Genomic DNA, 20801 nt, shown 5'->3' on the forward strand with positions numbered 1-20801 from the left:
GACAGAATGCTTGATATCGTCAGAGATTGTAATTAGCCTACAGTGCGCTCAATGTTGTTTGTAAAAAGAGCTGAGTAACATTTGCTTATTAAGGCGTTTATGTGATTGTTTGGTGACTATTTCGATGCTGTTGAAAAGAGTCATAAAGTCATACAGAATTAAATAGCAACTTAAAGTGATTGTATATACAGTTTGTGTGTTCATTGAGCATTACTGATTATTATTGTAAAGGTAATGTCAGTAAGTTAGTTTTTATTTGTTATTTATTGTGTGCAACATCTTAGTATAATAGTATTATCTGCTAATACCATAACATTAAATCTGATTGGTTTGCATTGGTGACGTCATATGCAAATTATATGCGGACCGTGAGACCTGCACTTGGACCATTGTGCGGACCACTGGGAAAAAAGTTTGAGAACCACTGATATACACCAATCAGGCATAACATTATGACCACCTTCCTAATATTGTGTTGGTCCCGGTTTTGCTGTCATAACAGCCCAGAGGCATTGACTCCTCTAGACCCCTGAAGGTGTGCTGTGGTATCAGGCACAAAGATGTTAGCAGCAGATCCTTCAAGTCCTGTGAATATCGAGGTGGAGCCTCCATGGATCAGACTTCTTTGATCAGCACATCCCACAGATGCTCGATTGGATTGAGATCTGGGTAATTTGGAGGCTAAATCAACACTCGTTGTGCTCCTCAAACCATTCCTGAACCATTTTTGCTTTGTGGCAGGACACATTATCCTGCTGAAAGAGGCCTCAGCAACTCTTCCTTTTCTCTAAAGCAGCCCAACATGGCCACACCCTCTTTGTTACGTGTTCTCGAGGATGGGGTTTATGGAAATTTTAGGGTTTGTGATGTCACCAACCCGGGAAGAAGCTTGTTGTAGTCCGTAAAAAGCGATTTCTATAAGAGAATATCTCCCTTTGCACTTTGAGCGTCGTCACTTTTGCAGCAACATTACAAGTTAAAGTGAAATCATAATCAACCACCCCTTTAATCATAGTATCAAAAGTAACCTACTCTGTCTTGTCAGTCAGCATGTTGCCTGTGTCCTATTTGTTCAACGATGTTTCTCACTCCACAAGAAAATGGACATAGCGTATGTGACGAGCAGGGCGGGCGAGAGCCGTGAGGGAACGGCGCGAGGCCGGTGACGCGAGTGATAACGAGCATCACCTGCGAGGCGTGCCGGCCTCGAGTCTCTCACGGATGAGCTCCGGAGGCATAAAAGGGAGGAGTGACATCAGTGAAGGACGAGAGAGGACCAGGCCTGGACTTTATTTTATGTTTTGTTATGTTTGTGTGGCCGGCAGACGTCCGCGAGGGTCTGCCGGCATTACTTTCGTTTTGTTCTTTGTTTATTTTGAATTAAAGTTACGTTGAATGTTCGCCGGTTCCCGCCTCCTTCTTCCCACTTTTACGAACTGTGTTACAGCGTGAGAGTGTGTTTGTGAGAGCAGCCCTTCTGATAAGATGATGCGTGATGCCACACACCAGACTCATCGCATCCTCAAGGTCATGTTTCTTTCAGTAATATTAAATTAAAAAAATTAAATTGTCGTAGTAGACTATTAAATTTTGGGATGGACACCCCTCTAGCTCCGCCACCGTAAAACAACTGTAGCAAAATACATTTTAATTATTTAATACATTTTAATTATTTCAGTAAATAAATACAAACTTTATTTAAAAACAATTTTAACATTAGTTTGTGATTTATATTTCAAAACTATTTATAATATCACATTTGGGTAGGCTGAATATTACTGACTGGTTACTAGCAAATACATTTTTCTCCATTATTCACATTTACATTTTTTAGCAATGACAATAAAGTGCACAAATCACTTGGTGTTGATTACAAGGTCCAGAAGACCATTGAAATCAAGAACAAAATCGACTGAAGACATAACATCACTGCACACTAAATTATTATAGCCCTTTCCAGTCTGAATAGAGCCGTCGGTTCTCTACTACCCAGTCAATAAACTGACTGATGCGAGCATATGCTCCAGGCCGCTGGGGTCGTCCACAGCCGATACCAAAAGATGTCGCCCCTACAAGAACCCAATGGCCAGCCTCTTCACACATCAGCGGACCTCCAGAATCCCCCTGTCAAAAGCCCACAAAATATGCCAATACATAAAAAAATAAAAAATAAAATAGAATTAATAATGCAAAAACATTTCCCTTTTAAACAATTCCCTTTTTTTAACAAGTGATAGACAATATGCGATTTCGGACGCAGCAAAGCTTCCAAACATATTAGTTTGAGTAGGTACTACATTTGAATTTGAACTCACTTTGCGACTCTTAAAGAAGTATGTTCTACATCAGGAGTGTCCAAACTCAGTCCTGGAGGGTTTAGCTCCAACCTGCTTCAACCACCTGCCTGGAAGTTTCTAATATCCCTAGTAAGACCTGATTAGCTGTTTCAGGTGTGTTTAATTGGGGTTGGAGCTAAACTCTGCAGGACAGTGGCCCTCCAGGAGCAGGATTGAACACCCCTATTCTACGTAGTATGAATGTGGGTATTATGAATGGAATTCAGATGTACTATATCTGCCATGTTGTTCACGTGACCCATCAGCGTCAGTTGTGTCACTTAACTGCCATTCATAAATCCTCTCCTGTGGCCTCATGGGAGAGTAAAGTGTCCATCGAGTGCACACTTCAGAATCTTGCCGGAATTCAGAGACTTTTCGACTACTGTTTTTAGAATACTGTGCTTTCGGACATACTATTTGTTTGCCGTATTTGTTTTTTGCATACTGTATAGTAGGGAAGTATTTGATTTCGGACACAGCCATTGTTTCTGCCACAGAATAAAAAAATTTGAATTGAGAATTTTTTAATCTCACAATCCTGTATTTTTTTTCTCTCAATTTGCAAGTTTACATCTCGCAATTCTGACTTTATAACTCGCAATAACGAGCTTATGTCATAACTCTGATAAAGTCAGAATAGCAATTCTGCAGAATATTAAGTCGCAACTCTTACTTTTTTCTTGCAATTGCGAGACACATTGATGTTTGTCATTAAAGTCAGAATTCCAAGATATAAACTAGTGTGCTAAAAAAGTTAAAGCCGCAATTACTTTTATTACATTTTTTTATTCCAGCTCAAATATGACATTTTTTCTTGCAATTACAAGTTTATATTTCACAATTCTGACTTTATTTCTCACAAAAAACTTGCGATTGCGAGAAAAAATTGTTTATATGAGGCATGTTGATGTTCGTCAATTAAAGAAATTGTTCACTGTTCTTGGTCTAATTAAAGCTGTAGTCTGTAACTTTTAGCACTCTTGTGGATAATAAACAGAACTGCATGCATCTTGTGGAAGAACATTATAGCTGGAGCTACTTCTCTCCGTTTATGTCTATGATGAGTCACGCAGGTACTGGGATACTCCGCAGCAGTCTAAAATAGTCCAAATATAAACACTTACTATAGACGTACTGTAATGATTCAGGATGAGACAAAAACGGTTTGGAAAATGGAATCATGATGTACTCGCTCATTATATGCATTTTGTAAATTTTGAACACACAAAATTATGGACTGCAGCTTTAAAAAAGAAAAATATGAAAACTTATACTATGTACCTATAAAAAGTTAATATATGTACACACCTTACAGGAGTCCACCCCACCCTCAGTATATCCAGCACACAGGATGCGGTCTGTAATGTTGTACTCAGGCAGCCATTCCTGACACTGTGTGTTGCTTAAAAGGGGCACAACAGCTTCCTGTAACACATTAGCTACATTGCCTGGAGATCAAAAACAAACAGCTTAGACACGACCATCCAAAAGATTAGAAACTCAAATCTGAGTTGAGTTTAAAAAAAAAAAAAAAATGCACAAATATGTATATCTGACCATTTTCAGACTGCAGTCCCCAACCAGCAATAAAACACTTTCTCCCTTCTTCAATCTGTGCTCCAGGATCTGGTAGGCAGATGGGCTGAATGTAATCTGGAAGAAAAATCTTTTTAATGCTTTGCAGATAATTCCTTACAAATCTGAAAACAAAATATGTACAAATCAACATTGTTCTGAAATATATCTCTGTAAGTAGTGGTGCAGTTAACAACTGCAAAAGCTGCAAAAACTAACTGTTTCCACTTAAAAAGGATTGAAATAAATCCCACAAAAATGTCAAGGTCATATTTCACCACAGAATCTGAAGGGGGGTGTGGGGGGGTTGTTTAAAATGTCATGAAACATGAACATAATGTAATAAAAAAAGACAAGGTGGCCCAAAAATAAGCTTTTTTATTTATTCATTACCATATAAGGTAACACTTTACTTGAAGGGGTGTGCATAAGACTGACATGACACCTTCATAATTATGACATGACACGTGTCATGAATATGAAGGAGGTTTTATGAATGTTTATGAAACTGTCATTAAGTGTCATTCGCTCAATTATGTCATTTTTAATGCAAAGATGACATTGTTTGAGATGTCTTTGTTACGACAACTCAACATCACATCATAACCTGTCAGTGTCTTTGTCATGACAACTTGACATTAGCAAAACATCATAACCTGTCATAAACATGACACAGCAGATTAATTATCAAACTTAAAAAAACTACTTAGCTTTATGGGTTAACATTACATTACATTATTTTGGTAACACTTCAGTATAGGGAACACATATATAAATCATTAACTATGACTTTTCCATCAATAAACTCTTAATTTACTGCTTATTATAGTTAATTGTTAGGTTTAGGTATTGGGTAGGATTAAGAATGTAGAATATGGTCATGCAGAATAAGGCATTAATATGTGCTACATAAGTACTAATAAATAGCCAATATTTTAGCCATATGAATGCTAATAGTAATAAGCAACTAGTTAAAAGACCATAAAATAAAGTGTTACCATTATTTTATAACAGTGTCATCTTTTTTAAGAAATTTGAAATTGTCTATTATCTGACCTTCTGTTGGAGGAAAAAACAACAACAACAACAAAAAAAAAAAACATGAAATGAAAAATAGTCATGACGCTGTTATAAAATTATTGTCACTTAATGACATTTTAATGACAAGTTCAATTTGTACCACTGTACTTGAGCTCAAGATACATATTTATGACACTATTATAATGGCTTCATGACAGCCAATGTCAAAACCAACCACATGACAGTTTAATGTAATGTTAACCCATAAAGCTAAATGATATCAAGTTGTCATGACAAAGACACTGACAGGTTATGATGTATTGGTTTATGTCAAGTTGTCATAACTCGGACATCTCAAACAATGTCATCTTTGCATTAAAAATGACATAATTGAGCGAATGACACTTAATGACAGTTGTCATAAACATTCATAAAACCTCCTTCATATTCACTGACATGTGTCATGTCATGATTATGAAGGTGTCATGTCAGTCTTTTGCACAACCCTTCAAGTAAAGTGTTACCAAATATAATTTCAGTTTGCTTTCCTTTTGATTTTTGTGTGAAATATAACTTTTACAATATATTTTTGACAAACATGTCCCCCTCATTATGGCCACCATGTTAAGATCACATGACCATCCTATTATAGGACTGCAAAATTAATAAACCATGGAGAAAGTAGCCTACATGTACACTACCGTTCAAAAGTCTGAAGACTGCTTTTATTTGATCAAATATAGACACAACAGTAATATATTGTGAAATATTATTACAATTTAAAATAACTATTTTCTATTTGAAATAATTTTAAAATGTAATTTATTTCTGTGATCAAAGCTGTATTTCCAGCATCATTACTCCAGTCTTCAGTGTCACATGATCTGAAGAAATAGAACTTTGTGTGTACGTACCTGTGTAGCTGACAGGTGTCTGTAAATGCATTAGGGCAAAGTCAGACTCCTTTGTTATCCTGTTATAGCGTTTGTGCATGATAATCTGATCTATAGAATGGATTTGTCTGTTAGGGTTATCCGTCCCAAACTGAGAGTGAAGACCCAACATAGCCGCCCAGTTTGACAGGTGAACGTTCTTTCTACAGGATCAAAATATCATTTAGTCTCTCAGAGCATGTTTTTTTTTACAATGGCAACATACTGCCAAGAATGCTGAGCAGTGCTTACCCATAAACACAGTGTGCTGCCGTAATCAACCATTCCCTGTCAATCAAAGTGGCCCCGCATATATGGTGCCCGAGCCAGTGCAGAGAAACTATCCACGGCCACGCCCCTTCCTGGGCATCCTGTCCTCCCACCACTTTGCCTGCTTGGTTTCTGTCCGTTTCCACATTGGTCTCACTTTTTAAAGTTACTTTACGAACGCCACATGCTAAAACACATTGTACACAACAAGAGATGTTAGATTTTTGGTGATTTTAAGAGTGTATGATCCAAGGAGTGGCTTTCAAACTTACGTTGATTGTTACAATGCAGTGACACGATCTTCTCACTGAGACATGTGTCACTTTAAAAAGATAAAAAGAATTTGAAATGAGATTTTATAGGTCAATAATTTTTTTTTTTTTTCAGAAAAAAAATAAATAAATATTGATTACCTGGGTTTCAGATCCAGTGAGCCATTAGCATTCACACTCACAGTGGTAAACGGACTATCTCCATCCATAATGAGGGAGAATGAGGTAATTCCTGACCTAGACACATCAACAAACATGATGTTTTTCCTTATAGGTATTATATGACAAACTATTTTAAGCTTAAAGGTATAGTTCACCCAAAATCACTCATCATTTACTCACCCTCAAGTTGTTCCAAATCTGTATAGATTTCTTTGTTCTGTTGAACAAAGGAAGATATTTTGAAGAATGTGGGAAACTGAACAGTTCTGGGGCACCATTGACTTCCATAGTATTTTTTTTCCTACTATGGAAGTCAATAGCCGCTTTTCCACTGTCGGGCCAGTGCGAGCCAGGGCTAACAGCATGCCAGGCTGGGCCTATGGCCACAGACCTTAGGCACCGAGGCCAAAATCAAGTTGCGTTTCCACTGTCGGTCTGCTAGCTCCGCAGCGCTGATCTAAAAACCACCCTTAAACACACCCCCCTTGATCATACATCACACAACCCAACCCATTTCAGCGTGTAGACCATCACCTGACTACGATTAGCTCCGCCTTTCACCTCGACCGCGCCTCAAGCCCCAGCTGGCCCGCTATGGACCAAGGTTTTCGGCGGGCCGAAGGAAGCACCAAAGAGGCACGATCAAGCCCCAGAAGTGACAGTGGAAACGCGACTGGCCCTGGCACACACTAGCACGCCCACCTTTGGCCGGGCAGTGGAAACACAGCTATTGGTGCCCCAAAGCGGCCTTCAACTTTCTTCAAAATATCTTCCTTTGTGTTCAGCAGAACAAAGAAATGTATACAGATTTGGAACAACTTAAGGGTGAGAAAATGATGACGGTAAATTAAGAATTTTCATTTTTGGGTGAACTATCCCTTTAACCCAAAAGCATATTTGATGCACAAAGATACTAAGAAATCATCTAAATGCCTGTACAATGATTTACAATTTATACTGTTTTATCAAGTAAATGGCATTTTAGTATAATTTTAAAATTATACCCCTTCAGTTTGTGGTACATATGTCTTTTTGTTGTGAAATCTTTACTGATTTTTATAAAGGAAATGTAAGAATAACCTTTATATGCTAGTAATATTTCAAGGGTGCTGGTTAACAGGTTAATATTATAATATTTATTCGATGGTTAAGTGTTTACCTGTAACCCAAGTAGCGGCAGAAGAAGTCCGATAGCTGAGAGGTCCAGAGGTCTTCAGCACATACCGTGTAAAGGTCATTCTGGATTTGAAGTCTCAGTCGTTCAGTTCCAGTTGCATCAGCTTTTATTAAATGCACTAAAATACAACAGAGCTTGTGATCAACAGAATGAACAGCATGATTTGACTTGTAAGGTTTTGCTGTAGTTTAACTTGTTGATTTACCACAGTCGCCTTCATCTGAGCCATCAGAGCAGTTTTCTACCCCACTGCACACACTGGCACTGGACACACACGCTCCTGTGCTGCACTGAAACTGGCCAGTGGGACATGGATCTGCATATTCATAAGAATTTTTGCCGTTTCTTAGGCTATCTGCATGTTATTGTACCATTCTCATACAGTACAAAGAAGAAAACAAACCTGGTTGGCCAAGGTTAAGGCCTGTGCTAAAGTTGGCTAGAAAGCCTCTGTCATTCCTTGCTGAGTTTGTGTAAAACATGATGGTCATCTGAGAGGTTGTGGAAAAAAGATCCGGGAAGGAACGTTTGCCAGTTAGGACACCTTCAGTGATGAAACACACATTACTCCATAAACATTTGCAAAGTAGTATACATACATTTTTTTTTTTATTGAAATGCATACACACACACACACACACACACACACACACACACACACACATATATATATATATATATATATATATATATATATATATATATATAATATATATATTATATATTATATATTATATATTATATATATATATATATATATATATATATATATATATTACACACACACACACACACACACACACACACAGAGTCAAACAAAAATTTATTCAGACACCTTGAACATTTCATTCATTAATACTGTTTATTCACTATAGTTAAAAAATTGGTAATAAAATATGACAAGATCTCGAAGTTAAACTGTGCCAGAAAAAAATTATCTTAATTATGCCAGATATCACTTAAGCAAAACATGGTCAAAGTGTCTAAATAATTTTTTGTTACAAATTTATATCATTTTTTTCTGGTAGTCCACTGTATGAAGAATTTTTTGGGTATAATATGTCACAGTTTACTTTATTTTGCTATCCTCACTTACATAAATGAACTATTGTGTCCTGCACCTACTAGTACAAATATATAAAAAATGTAGGAATCATTTTTGGTTTGACTGTATATAGTAAATATGTGTAAAGATTCATGTCTTCCCAACAAAATTACCTAGCAAATCTGAATTGGGCTCCACTCCATCACGAATTTCCAAAACATCATAATCCATCTCTAAAGCAACGTCTTGAAAATGCAATTGTATATTCTGTCCTTCCTTAGCATGTAAAGTCCACGTACCTGACCAAGATAAACAATAATTATCAAAACTTTAGGGGTGCAATTGTCCATTTTTTTATTAGAATCTTCTATGAATTGTTTTACTTTTTCAATGATCATGACTGAAAGTTAAATTAATCTTTTTAGTACTTACACATAGCATCGTGTCCATATCCATTGGGGTAGTTTGGAGAGTTGAATGTTGAGTTTGACTCATACAGGTCAAAGGGTCCACCACAATCCACTATTATAAAACATTTAATATAATTATATAAATGCTACTCCTTTACAATTTTGTGCTGATAAAAATAGCATTTGCATGACTAAAACATTGTATAATATGCCCTTTTCACATGACGTCACTTCCGTTTTGAAGCGGACGATGTGTTCTTACTTCCGTCAGCATAGTGGAATTCTTAGCAACTCAAATGGAGTATACCCAATTTTTCTATATCTACCACAAATACAGTTAGAGGATGACAGCAGCCGGGTAGTCAGGGGAAGAGTTGAAAACTGAGCACTTAAGTCATACACTTTCTGCTTCCTTTAATGACTCTTACACAGTGTTTGCACATGTAGTTGCTTAGATGTATTTGTCAGCATTTGTCAAATAAACACATACGTTTACATTTAACAAAAGAAAGACTCTTCATTCCATAATTTATGTACTGCTTAATTCAATGCCTGTATGTATAAGAATTAAGGTCAACATAATAATAATTTTTCAGCTTTATTTTTTTAACATGGAATAACATAATAAATTTTATATATATATAAATAACACAAGTAAACACAACATGCAGTTTTTAAATGAAGGTTATTATTATGAAGGGAAAACAAAATCCAAACCCACATGGTCCTGTGTGAAAAAGTGCTTGCCCCCTAAACCTAATAACTGGTTGGGCTACCCTTAGCAGCAACAACTGCAATCAAGCATTTGCGATAACTTGCAATGAGTCTGTTACAGCACTGTGGAGGAATTTTGGCCCACTCGTCTTTGCAGAATTGTTGTAATTCAGCCACATTGGAGGGTTTAAGCATGAACTGCCTTTTTAAAGGAACACTCCACTTTTTTTGAAAATAGGCTCATTTTCCAACTCCCCTAGAGTTAAACAGTTGAGTTTTACCGTTTTCGAATCCATTCAGCCGATCTCCGGTTCTGGCGGTACCACTTTTAGCATAGCTTAGCATAGTTAATTGAATCTGATTAGACCGTTAGCATCGCGCTTAAAAATGACCAAAGAGTTTTGATATTTTTCCTATTTAAAACTTGACTCTTCTGTAGTTAAATCGTGTACTAAGACCGACGGAAAAAAAAAAAAGTTGTGATTTTCTAGGCTGATATGGCTAGGAACTATACTCTCATTCAGGCGTAATAATCAAGGAACTTTGCTGCCGTATCATGGCTGCAGCAGCGCAATGATATTACGCAGCGTCTCTCACAAATGTCTCCATGGTTGCAAGGCACGTTCCCTGTGCAAGCAGGAGCTCACGGGCGCTGCGTAATATCATTGCACTGCTGCAGCCATGGAACGGCAGCAAAGGGTTTGGATTTTATTTTCCCTTCATAATAAAAACCTTCATTTAAAAACTGTGTTTACTTGTGTTATCGTTGATTCATATTTAAATTTGTTTGATGATCTGAAACTTTGAAGTGTGACAAACATGCAAAAAAATAGTTGTTTAGACCTGAAATATGTGATTCATATTTAATAATAGCACCTATTTTACAGTTTCGGAGATGCGAGCTGTTCAGCGGCCGTTCAGTGCTCGTGTACCCACCGAGAACAGCTTCATCTCGGCCAGTGCTTCAGGGATTTGCTGCTGGCTCTTATAGTGGTTAAACGTGAGATATTATTCATTTTGAGTACATAAAACTTTGGTCTTATTAATCTGTTACTCGTTCCTGAGCAAATCGAATTGGGCCATGTTATATTTAATAATTTAACATTAAGCTATTTAACTCACTTCCTTTAGGGTACTTCTTTTGTATGTTTGACTGAATTGTACAATTGTGTTTATTTCCTATTGTCATTTATAATGGCTGTTTGTTGTAATTTAAATATTGTTGTTCATTAAATAATATTTTATATAAATAATATGTTGCATTTGGTATTGAGAAAAGGGTCCATTATTGCTTAATATAGATTGAGTGAAAGTTACATTAATATTCCATTAGATGATGGCAAACCTTATGAGTGAATGAGTCAGTCGCAAGAGACTTTTTGAACTGTTTCCTGAGAAATGCGAAGGTCCTCTGGTGCAAAGGCAAGACTACAGAAACACTGCTTTACAGATAGGCGAAAGTTAACTGATGTTATTGTGAAAAGGGTCTATTGCTTGATCTTACCTGGTATGGGAGGGGGGGTGGTGGGAGGGGGGACAGGGGTTGGGTCAGGGGGGGCCTGTCCACAGGAACCAGGCACTATGGTGATGTCATCCAGGGCGATATCATTCAGAAGTCCCGCCCTCTTCTGTGCTTCAAAGACCACCTAAGAGACAAACAAAAAAGGTGAATGTATTTAATTACTTTAACCATTTAATGTTATGAAATTTAAGTTGATTTTTAAATAAACTGACCACAGCATCTTCAGTGATGTTTAGTGTGGCTTGAGCATAGTTCCAGTTGTCACCATAGTTCCCTTCTTTCTGGAAGAGGACAGTGGCTGATGACCCTTCCTCTTTTGTGACTCTCAGACGCCACACCTCCACCCCAAACATATGATACCTGAAAAGAGCACAGGTACATTCATCAAATGCTTACAGACAAGTACAATCCCTTGAGAAAAAGAAGTACACCTCAGCTTACTTTTAAGAAGAGTACTTATTATGGAAATGGAAATATAACTTAAATTTTTTTTATTTTTATTTTTTTATTTTTTTTGTTCCCCTGGAAACTGTGCAATTATAAGCTGAATGTTTCAAAACATTACCCCTGATAAAAACTAACCAGAATTGCAGACACATCGATTCCTTTGCAGGAGTCAGAGGAAGACTGTAGATTCTGATTTTTTTTTCCCAACTTCCAGGAGTCAGAGGGGTCACAATGTAGTACCCTATGAGATAAAAATCTGTTAAGTGCAGTTCATCAGGTGTGTATATAGTAAAAGTAACATCAATCAGAAATCAAAGTATAATAAAACATTAGATAGAATACATTTTCGAGTATTTGGTAACTGCAGATAAATTTGATGTACAATCTTTAATAGCAGCATGTACTAAATGGCACCTGACTGGTTGCCCATTGTGTGATCAAAGCTCGGGCCAGTGTCTGGTGGAAGAGTAGCGCCTTGTGCTCGAATCCAGTCACCATCATCATCAAATTCTTGCCTCCAGAGACAGAAGTCCTCTTCAAACGAACAGCTTATCTTGTCTTCATCTACCAAAGACCATAGAGTTCAATAAAAACTTGACTTTTCACTAATGAATTTGAATATGATTTGAAAAAAAAAAAAAAAAAACTGAAATAAAGTTAACTTCACTTCAAGTCAATTGTTTTTTTAAATGTGTTTTTGGTTAAATGCCATAAATAAGGTTTGTGGTTAAAACAAGATCAATATATAGAGATGTCGGAAGCTTAGTGATGGTGACGTTGAAGTCATGTGTACTTTGTTTCAGGCCTACATTTAGCTTTTACTTCTGCCGATTGTATTTAGGCTTCAAAATTTGTGAAATTTATCTAAATGAGCAGGATGTGTCAGAATCCAACTTTTCTCAGTCACACAGAGCTTATTTTCTGCAATAATCCAAAAGCCACTGGAAGTATCTTATGGGGTTTTTGTCAAGAAAACCAGGGTGATGCTAATTTCTGGGTTGGCCAACAAAAAACAATCACTTCAGCGCTCTATATGCCTCTGAATAAGCTATTTCCACACCATTATTGTGTCGAATAATATGGATTCAATGGCAGGTGTGGTATTTTTGGGAAATCAATACCCACTAGAGAGCTCACTGATGTTCTTTGCCATGTAAGTAGCACTGAAGCCTTGGAAGTTGTTTCTGTAGTCTGCGAAAAATTCAACAGTGGCTTCATGAGATAATAGCCAGATGTCCCCAGGTGACGTTCCTGAGAGAGAGCCTGAAAGACACAGTGATGTCAAGACACGACTTTAGAAGTCCAAAATGTTAATGTAATACGGTTTGATTTTCGAGTCTCACATGTCAGTGTTTTCATAGGGCCGGTGCCCTCATATAGCTCCAGAACTTCAATATCTTGCTCTGTTTGGAAAGTCTGAAAGGCTATTTTTATGGCCAAGCCCTCAGTCACTCTGTGGGTGGAATGAAAGACTATGTGAGTTGGTGAAATCTCAAATTATGTCTAGATGTGTCTGAATATTGTATTACCGTATAATCCAACGGCAGGATGTGGGACTGTCATAGACCTGTGGAAATTTTTTAGAGTGGAAGGATCCAGTCGGACCAAGCAGGAGAAACTGTCCATCACACACTGTTGCTATGGAGCATGAAAGGCATATAATACTTTATCTATCGCAATAAGTGCATAATTTAAAAGTAAATACCAATATTGTAAATAAAACATATTACAAGAGTCATAAATACATACCACAGACACTCTGACTCTCATCTGAGCCATCAGAGCAGTTTTGTATTCCATCACAGAAGTCAGTTTGAGGAATACATGTTGAACCATCAGCACATGCCTTCTGTCCATCTGGACAATTCACTGGAGTGACTGACAGAGGGTGCACAACTATTACAAGTACAGCCAACAAGTAGAAAAATATTCACTTTTTATCCAAATCTGTCATTTTCTGTCACAAAGGTTGTTAATTAAATGTTAAGTTAAGGGTCGGTCAGAATTTTAAAAAGGTTTTGAAAAGTCTCCTATTCTCTAATGCTGTTATTTATTCATAAATACTGTAAAAACAGTAATATTATACAATATGAATACAATTTAAAATAACTGTTTTCTGTTTTAATGTATTTTAAAATGTAATTTATTTTTATGATGGATGATTTTTCAGTCTTCAGTGTCACATGATCCTTCAGAAACCATTCTAATATGCTGATTTGCTGCTCAAGAAACATTTCTCAGTATTAATGTTGAAAACAGTTTTGCTGCTTAATCATTTTGAGGAAACCATGATACATTTTTTTTTTCAGGATTCTATTTCTTACTGTCACTTTTGATCAATTTAATGCAAACTTGCTGAATAAAAGTATTAAAGGGATAGTTCACCCAAAAATGAAAATTTGATGTTTATCTGCTTACCCCCAGCGCATTCAAGATGTAGGTGACTTTGTTTCTTTAGTAGAACACAAATGATGATTTTTAACTCCAACCGTTGCCGTCTGTCAGTCAAATAATGGGAGTGAATGGTAACACAAAGAGTCAAAAAATATGCATAGACAAATCCAAATTAAACCTTGCGGCTCGTGACAGCACATTGATGTCCTAGGACATGAAACGATCAGTTTGTGCAAGAAACTGAAAATTATTTATATAATTTTTTACCTCTTATACCACTGTGTCCAACTGCGTTCAGCACTCGCTTAGTGAGGTCTGGTCGCGCTCTGACAGCGGAAGTAATGTCTAGCACTCATTGAAGTATACACGCGAGACATCACTGCTGTTGTCAGAGCGCGATCAGACCTCACTAAGCGAGTGCTGAACGCAGTTGGACACAGTGGTATAAGAGGTAAAAAATTATATAAATAATGTTCAGTTTCTTGCACAAACCGATCGTGTCATGTCTTAGGACATCAATGTGTCGTCATGAGCCGCAGGGTTTAATTTGGATTTGTCTATGCATTTTTTTTACTCTTATAGATGGAGTTCCCATTCACTCGCATTATAAGACTGTCAGACGGCAACGGTTGAAAAATCATCATTTGTGTTCTACTGAAGAAACAAAGTCATCTACATATTGGATGCCCTGGGGGTAAGCAGATAAACATCAAATTTTCATTTTTGGGTGAACTGTCCCTTTAATTTATTTTAAAAAAAAATTACTGAACCCAAACTTTGGAAAAGAATATATACACTGACATGAAATTCTTGCTGACATTTATACTTCATAGCATTTTTCTATTTTTTACAGAAAATTGTTTTTGCCACAGAATTTTTTTTTTTTAAAAGATAATTATGACTTTTTAATCTCATAATAGCGAGTTTACATCTCGCAATTCTGACTTTTTTCTCAGAATTGCGAGTTAAAAAGTCAGAATTGGGGAACAAACTCACAAATCTGACTTTTTTCCTGCAATTGCGAGTTTGAAACTTTTTTTTCTCCGATTTGTGAGATACAAACATGCAATTGCGTGTTATAAATTCCAATTCTGAGGAAAAAACACTGACTTTATTTCTCAGATTTGTAAGTTTATCTAACAAGAACTTTATTTCATGCAATTCTGACATTATACCTTGCAATTGCAAGTTTATATCATAATTATGAGGGAAAAAGTCAGAATTGTGAGATAAAAAAGTAGCAATTACCTTTATGTTTTATTCAGTGGTAGAAACAAGCTTCAATAATTTTTTACACATGCAGCTTTAATAAGCTCAAAATAATTAAGACACTACATTGAATTTTCACACTGAAGGGCCAATTAAAATGGCAAAAAGGTGATTAGCAATTGTGAAAATGTATTCACACGTTCCCTTATACATTCATATTAATTAATTTTAAACATTTTGATGTTGATCAAAAAGAAAAAAATAATTTATATTAAAATGTATTTAGCTTTTCATAACATGAATAAATACAATTGTAACAACCAGAAATGACTCTTTTTCCCTGACATGATGTCTGTCGCTGTCCATGTCATGATGAGTGAGCTCACAGCACACACTGCAACAGCAGCAATAAAATCTAAACCATATCCCACCTGGTTTTGTTGTAGATGCTCTCTGGGTTGTAGTTGGTTTATCTGAAGGTAAAATACATTTTATACAATCAAATGAACTGTTAAACAACCAACTCAATCAAATTAATTGCCTATATTCAATTAGCTAATTAAATTAAGACTACAAGGTCACATGGAGATTTTCAGATGACTATGAAACTGTAGATATGCCTCGATATTGATGATATTACCTGAGACCTGCACACTGCCGATGTCAATCACAAGGCCATCATTTCCACCTTCACTCTGCTGTAAACCATCTACTAACTGTTCCTGTGCCATCTCAGAATCTAGAACGCCACGGAAGAGGACGTCAAAGTGCACAACCACACTGCCTTCACTGAGGACAACAAGAGAAAAACAGAGATATTATGTGTTATGTCACTGCAAAAATCATATGCATTTACTTGAGAAGCACTTATCCTGAATCACTATAGTACACCTATAATAAGGGTTTATTGTAGAGTTGTAGATTCATGAATATGCAAATTAGTCCCCACCTCCACTCAACCACACCAGCTCAGAATACCTGATTCATGATGGCATGATGGCAAGAGGAAATACTGGTTTAATTCAGCCGTATATGTTTGAACCAGAAACTGATTCAGAAGAAGAGGAAGAGTGAATTATACAGGCTCGTCTACAGGTTGATGTATCAGAATGGTAATGTGTTTTATGTATCGCTCTCTACAACACTGGACACATAACGGTAATTGACATGATTAGCCTTTTGCTTGAGCATATGGTTCATCATAACATCGTAATATACATCATATAAATAATTTGCCTACTATATTGCCAGATGTACCAGATTTTTCATATCAACAGAAAAATATACTGCTATAACCTGGCAGACCCCCTGCTTCACAACATAGTTAATGATATGCTAAAATCCACTGGTACATTGACAGGATTGGTTACAACACATACGTGATGTAGAGGACAGATCGATTTCAAACCACGTATTTGAGACCGTTTTTGGTTCACTGCAGTTTTAAAGAGAAATACTCAGCAATGGTGTTAACATATGAATTTGCACATGGTTTGTCTTAAAACATTAAAAACACCACATATAAACAACATTAAAGGGTTAGTTTACCCAAAAATGAAAATTCTGTCATTTATTACTCACCCTCATGCCGTTCCACACCCTTAAGACCTTCGTTCATCTTCGGAACACAAATTAAGATATTTTTGTTGAAATCTGATGGCTCAGTGTGGCCTCCATAGCCAGCAATGACATTTCCTCTCTCAAGACATATTCAAATCAGTTCATGTGAGTACAGTGGTTCAATATTAATATTATAAAGCGACGAGAATATTTTTGGTGCGCCAAAAAAAACAAAATAATGACTTATATAGTGATGGCCGATTTCAAAACACTGCTTCAAGAAGCTTTGGAGCACAAATGAATCAGCGTATCGAATCAGCTGTTCGGAGCGCCAAAGTCACATGATTTCAGCAGTTTGGCGGTTTGACACACGATCTGAATCATGATTCGATACAAAAGATTCATAACGCTCTGAAGCTTAATGAAGCAGTGTTCTGAAATCAGCCATCACTATGCAAGTCGTTCTTTTTTTTTTGGCGCACCAAAAAAATTCTCGTCACTTTATAATATTAATATTGAACCACTGTACTCACATGAACTGATTTAAATATGTTTTTAGTTCATTAATGGATCTTGAGAGAGGAAATGTCATTGCTGGCTATGGAGGCCTCACTGAGCCATCAGATTTCAACAAAAATATCTTCATTCCGAAGATGAACGAAGGTCTTACGGGTGTGGAACGGCATGAGGGTGAGTAATAAATTACATTATTTTCATTTTTGGGTGAACTAACCCTTTAAAAACTTCATTTTCACTTAGTGTCATTGTTTTGTCTCAAGATGCACACCAGTAAAGGCACATTTATAAAAGCTACTTAAATGTCCTAACTGAACTAATCCCAATCCCTGTCTGTGAAACTTGGCCATAAAGTCTTACCTGAATTCATTGACCTTGGAACTTCTGAACTGCTCCTTAAGGGAAGTAAGACTGTAGGCTTCATTGATCTGCAAGCAGGCAGCAATACACAGAGAACACAAAATCTGCTTTATCACACTAAAATACTGATATGGAATAGTAATGATATTAGTCAGCTAACAATTTACAGAATGAAATGGTATGTAACATAACACTATATACACAAATGTTAGTCACATCTGCTGCCCTAAAGTTTGATTTGCATATAGATTCACATAATATAGATAGTTGTACACACAAAACTTCTGTAACCATTACAATGATTTTTCTCATGAAAATATGTTCACATTTAAAATAATATTTTACATGATAAAGCTTATTAAGTACTATTAATATTTTTATATTCACATTGTGGCATTTTCATGACTATTAAGCACAATTAATTCTAATGAATGTAATGCATCAAGATGATTTTGCCATTCCCTTTATTTTTTTTTTAATCAATGATGATTTTCCTTATTAACTTTATAAAGCGATTTCGACTGTAAACAATTAATGTAATGTTTTCTTTAAAGGGATAGTTCACCCAAAAATGAAAATTCTGTCATCATTTTGCTCCCCCTCAAGTTGTTCTAAACCTGTTTGAATGTCTTTCTTCTGCTGAACACAAAAGAAGATATTTTGAAGAATATGCTTAACCAAACAGTTGATGGACCCCATTGACTTCAATAGTATGGGGGAAAAAATACTATGGAAGTCAATGGGGTCCATCAATATCTTCTTTTGTGTTCAACAAAAAGAAAGACATTCTTACAGGTTTGGAACAACTTAATGGTGAGTAAATGAGGACAGAATTTTCTTTTTTTGGGAAAACTATCCCTTTAAAAGCAAACAAATACAACATGTGATTTCATATTCCAGTAATTGCACAAAAATGTTTTAGTTTTCATGTAAATAATGTCACAATGCAAACATTTGGTACAATAAATAAATACAATTAATTAATAAAATAAATATTATAAATATTATATATATATATATATATATTATTTAAAGAAAAAAAATCTCTTAAATAAGGGGTCAAATGTGGCCTAAACATGTTTTGATATGCTTCATGATTCATTCAATGAAATAAAGAATTAGTTCACCCAAAAAAGAAAATGCCGTCACCATTTACTCACAGTCATGTTATTAAAAAACTGTATGACTGACTTTCTTCTGTGGAACAGAAAAGCAGATGTTAGGCAGAATGAATGTCTCAGTCAACTTTCACTTTCATTGTGTGGACAGTAAATGGTGAGAGTGTCATTCTTCCTAACATCTGCTTTCCTGTTCCACAGAAGAAAGAAAGTCATATGGGTTTGGACCGACATGAGGCTGAGTAATTTGTATTTTTGGGTGAACTGCTTTTAAACTTTCCAGGACTAATAATTATGAAATAAATGGCTAATTTACCTTCTGCTCAGTGTCATATGCCAGAGCTTTAAACTGTGAGCTATTTTTGTTCAGGAGCTCCTCTGTGAAAACGGTTCCATTAGAGATGACGAGTCTCCCAGTGAACTCAGAGCCTGTTTCATCTCCTTCACCATCTATAGCTAAAAAAATGAAACAAGGGTGACTACAGAACATCATAAGTATTCAGTATTATTCAATGGAGGCAATTGTCTCATACCTTTGTTGTCCAGTGCGAGCGAAGTGACGACAATTAGTCCCACACAAACCACAAACAGCAAAACAACCAGTGTTATGAGCAGAATCTCCGTGGACGACAAACGGCAAACTCTTCTAGCCATTCTCTAGACAAGTGACTGATTTATGAAGACTCAACAAACACTTTTCTTCAGATGACAAACCTCCTGCATGTTATTGGAAAGTCAGAGGTGACACTGGCTTCTAGAGCTTCTAATATCCCACATTTTTGCTTTTGTCACTGTTATATAGCCTAGCAATAAATTTTTATTGAACAATAACTAATATTGTTGATTAGAGTACCATTTTATCAGCTATTCCACAAAACGTCAAATAAAAGGGAGGAGGCAGGACTGTAAGATGCAAAGCAAGGATATAAATGGAAATTGGGAAACAAAAATATAATGTTCAAACACTTTGACTTTTTCTTTTTTAACGACCGTCAAATCATACCATACGATCCAAATGTATTCTAGAAGAATCACCGTGTGCTGTGTAAACTCACCTGCCCACCCAAATTAACCTTCAGGAAGAATCCTGAAGTATTTCATTATTAAAAAGTATTTCATTATTTAAAAAAATACAGTCAAAAACAGTAATATTGTCAATTATTATTACAAATTAAATTTGAAATAGAATTAAGTTTTAAATGATTTTATACATAACATTTTAAATGTATAAAATAATTTAAAACTTGATTCTTTTCAAATTTAATAGTCTTTTAAACAGTAATAATAATTGACAATATTACTGTTTTTTTGGGTGTATTTTTGAAATAATTAAACTTTTTTTCTTATTCTCAATAAAATAATATAAGCATAATAATAATAATAATAATAAAATGCCTAAATATATATATATATATATATATATATAATTTATTATATAATTTATATTTATATATACACACACATATATAAGAACTTTATTATTATGCATTATGCTATTATTTTGGTACTATTTTATTTTATTCATTAATAAGAAAAATGTTTTATTATTTTAAAATGCAGTCAAACAGTAATATTGTCAATTATTATTACTGTTTGAAATAGTATTACGTTTGAAATTATTTTTATACATTTAAATATAGCAATTTGGGGTCTGTATTTTAATGTTTCTGAAAAAACGTTTGTTTAAAAATACATTAAAAATTGTAATATTGTAAATTAGTAATACGATTCAAAATAACTAATATATTTTAAATTGTAA

The 20801-nt window shown here is 35.5% G+C and overlaps 1 protein-coding gene across 1 annotated transcript; it reads right to left on the reverse strand.

Annotated features, from left to right (window-relative positions):
• Positions 1–1944: 1944 nt before the first annotated feature.
• On the reverse strand, positions 1945–19532 carry tmprss15 (transmembrane serine protease 15). Its single transcript, XM_067376968.1, has 24 exons — positions 19359–19532; positions 17925–17992; positions 16129–16277; positions 15920–15961; positions 13635–13754; positions 13415–13523; positions 13229–13338; positions 13011–13148; positions 12300–12449; positions 12021–12126; positions 11651–11798; positions 11421–11562; positions 9225–9314; positions 8966–9091; positions 8151–8291; positions 7953–8063; positions 7730–7865; positions 6550–6645; positions 6409–6458; positions 6119–6323; positions 5849–6030; positions 3897–3992; positions 3648–3787; positions 1945–2124 (listed from the first exon to the last, which is right to left on the reverse strand). The coding sequence occupies exons 1-24, from the start codon at positions 19530–19532 to the stop codon at positions 1945–1947; spliced, it is 3009 nt and encodes a 1002-aa protein (XP_067233069.1).
• Between the last annotated feature and the right edge of the window lie 1269 nt (positions 19533–20801).

Source organism: Chanodichthys erythropterus, chromosome 22 (genome assembly GCF_024489055.1).
Source record: "Chanodichthys erythropterus isolate Z2021 chromosome 22, ASM2448905v1, whole genome shotgun sequence".
NCBI classification, from domain to species: Eukaryota; Metazoa; Chordata; class Actinopteri; order Cypriniformes; family Xenocyprididae; genus Chanodichthys; species Chanodichthys erythropterus.

Bases quoted from the DNA above. Each gene is read 5' to 3' on its own strand.
- tmprss15 (XM_067376968.1), bottom strand. From the start codon at position 19,532: ATGTTCTGTAGTCACCCTTGTTTCATTTTTTTAGCTATAGATGGTGAA. The intron at 13,755-15,919 runs GTGGGATATGGT...CAGTCACTCCAG, and splicing joins AGCATCTACAACAAAACCAG to TGAATTGTCCAGATGGACAG. The intron at 6,646-7,729 runs GTAAACACTTAA...TGATGTGTCTAG, and splicing joins TGCCGCTACTTGGGTTACAG to GTCAGGAATTACCTCATTCT.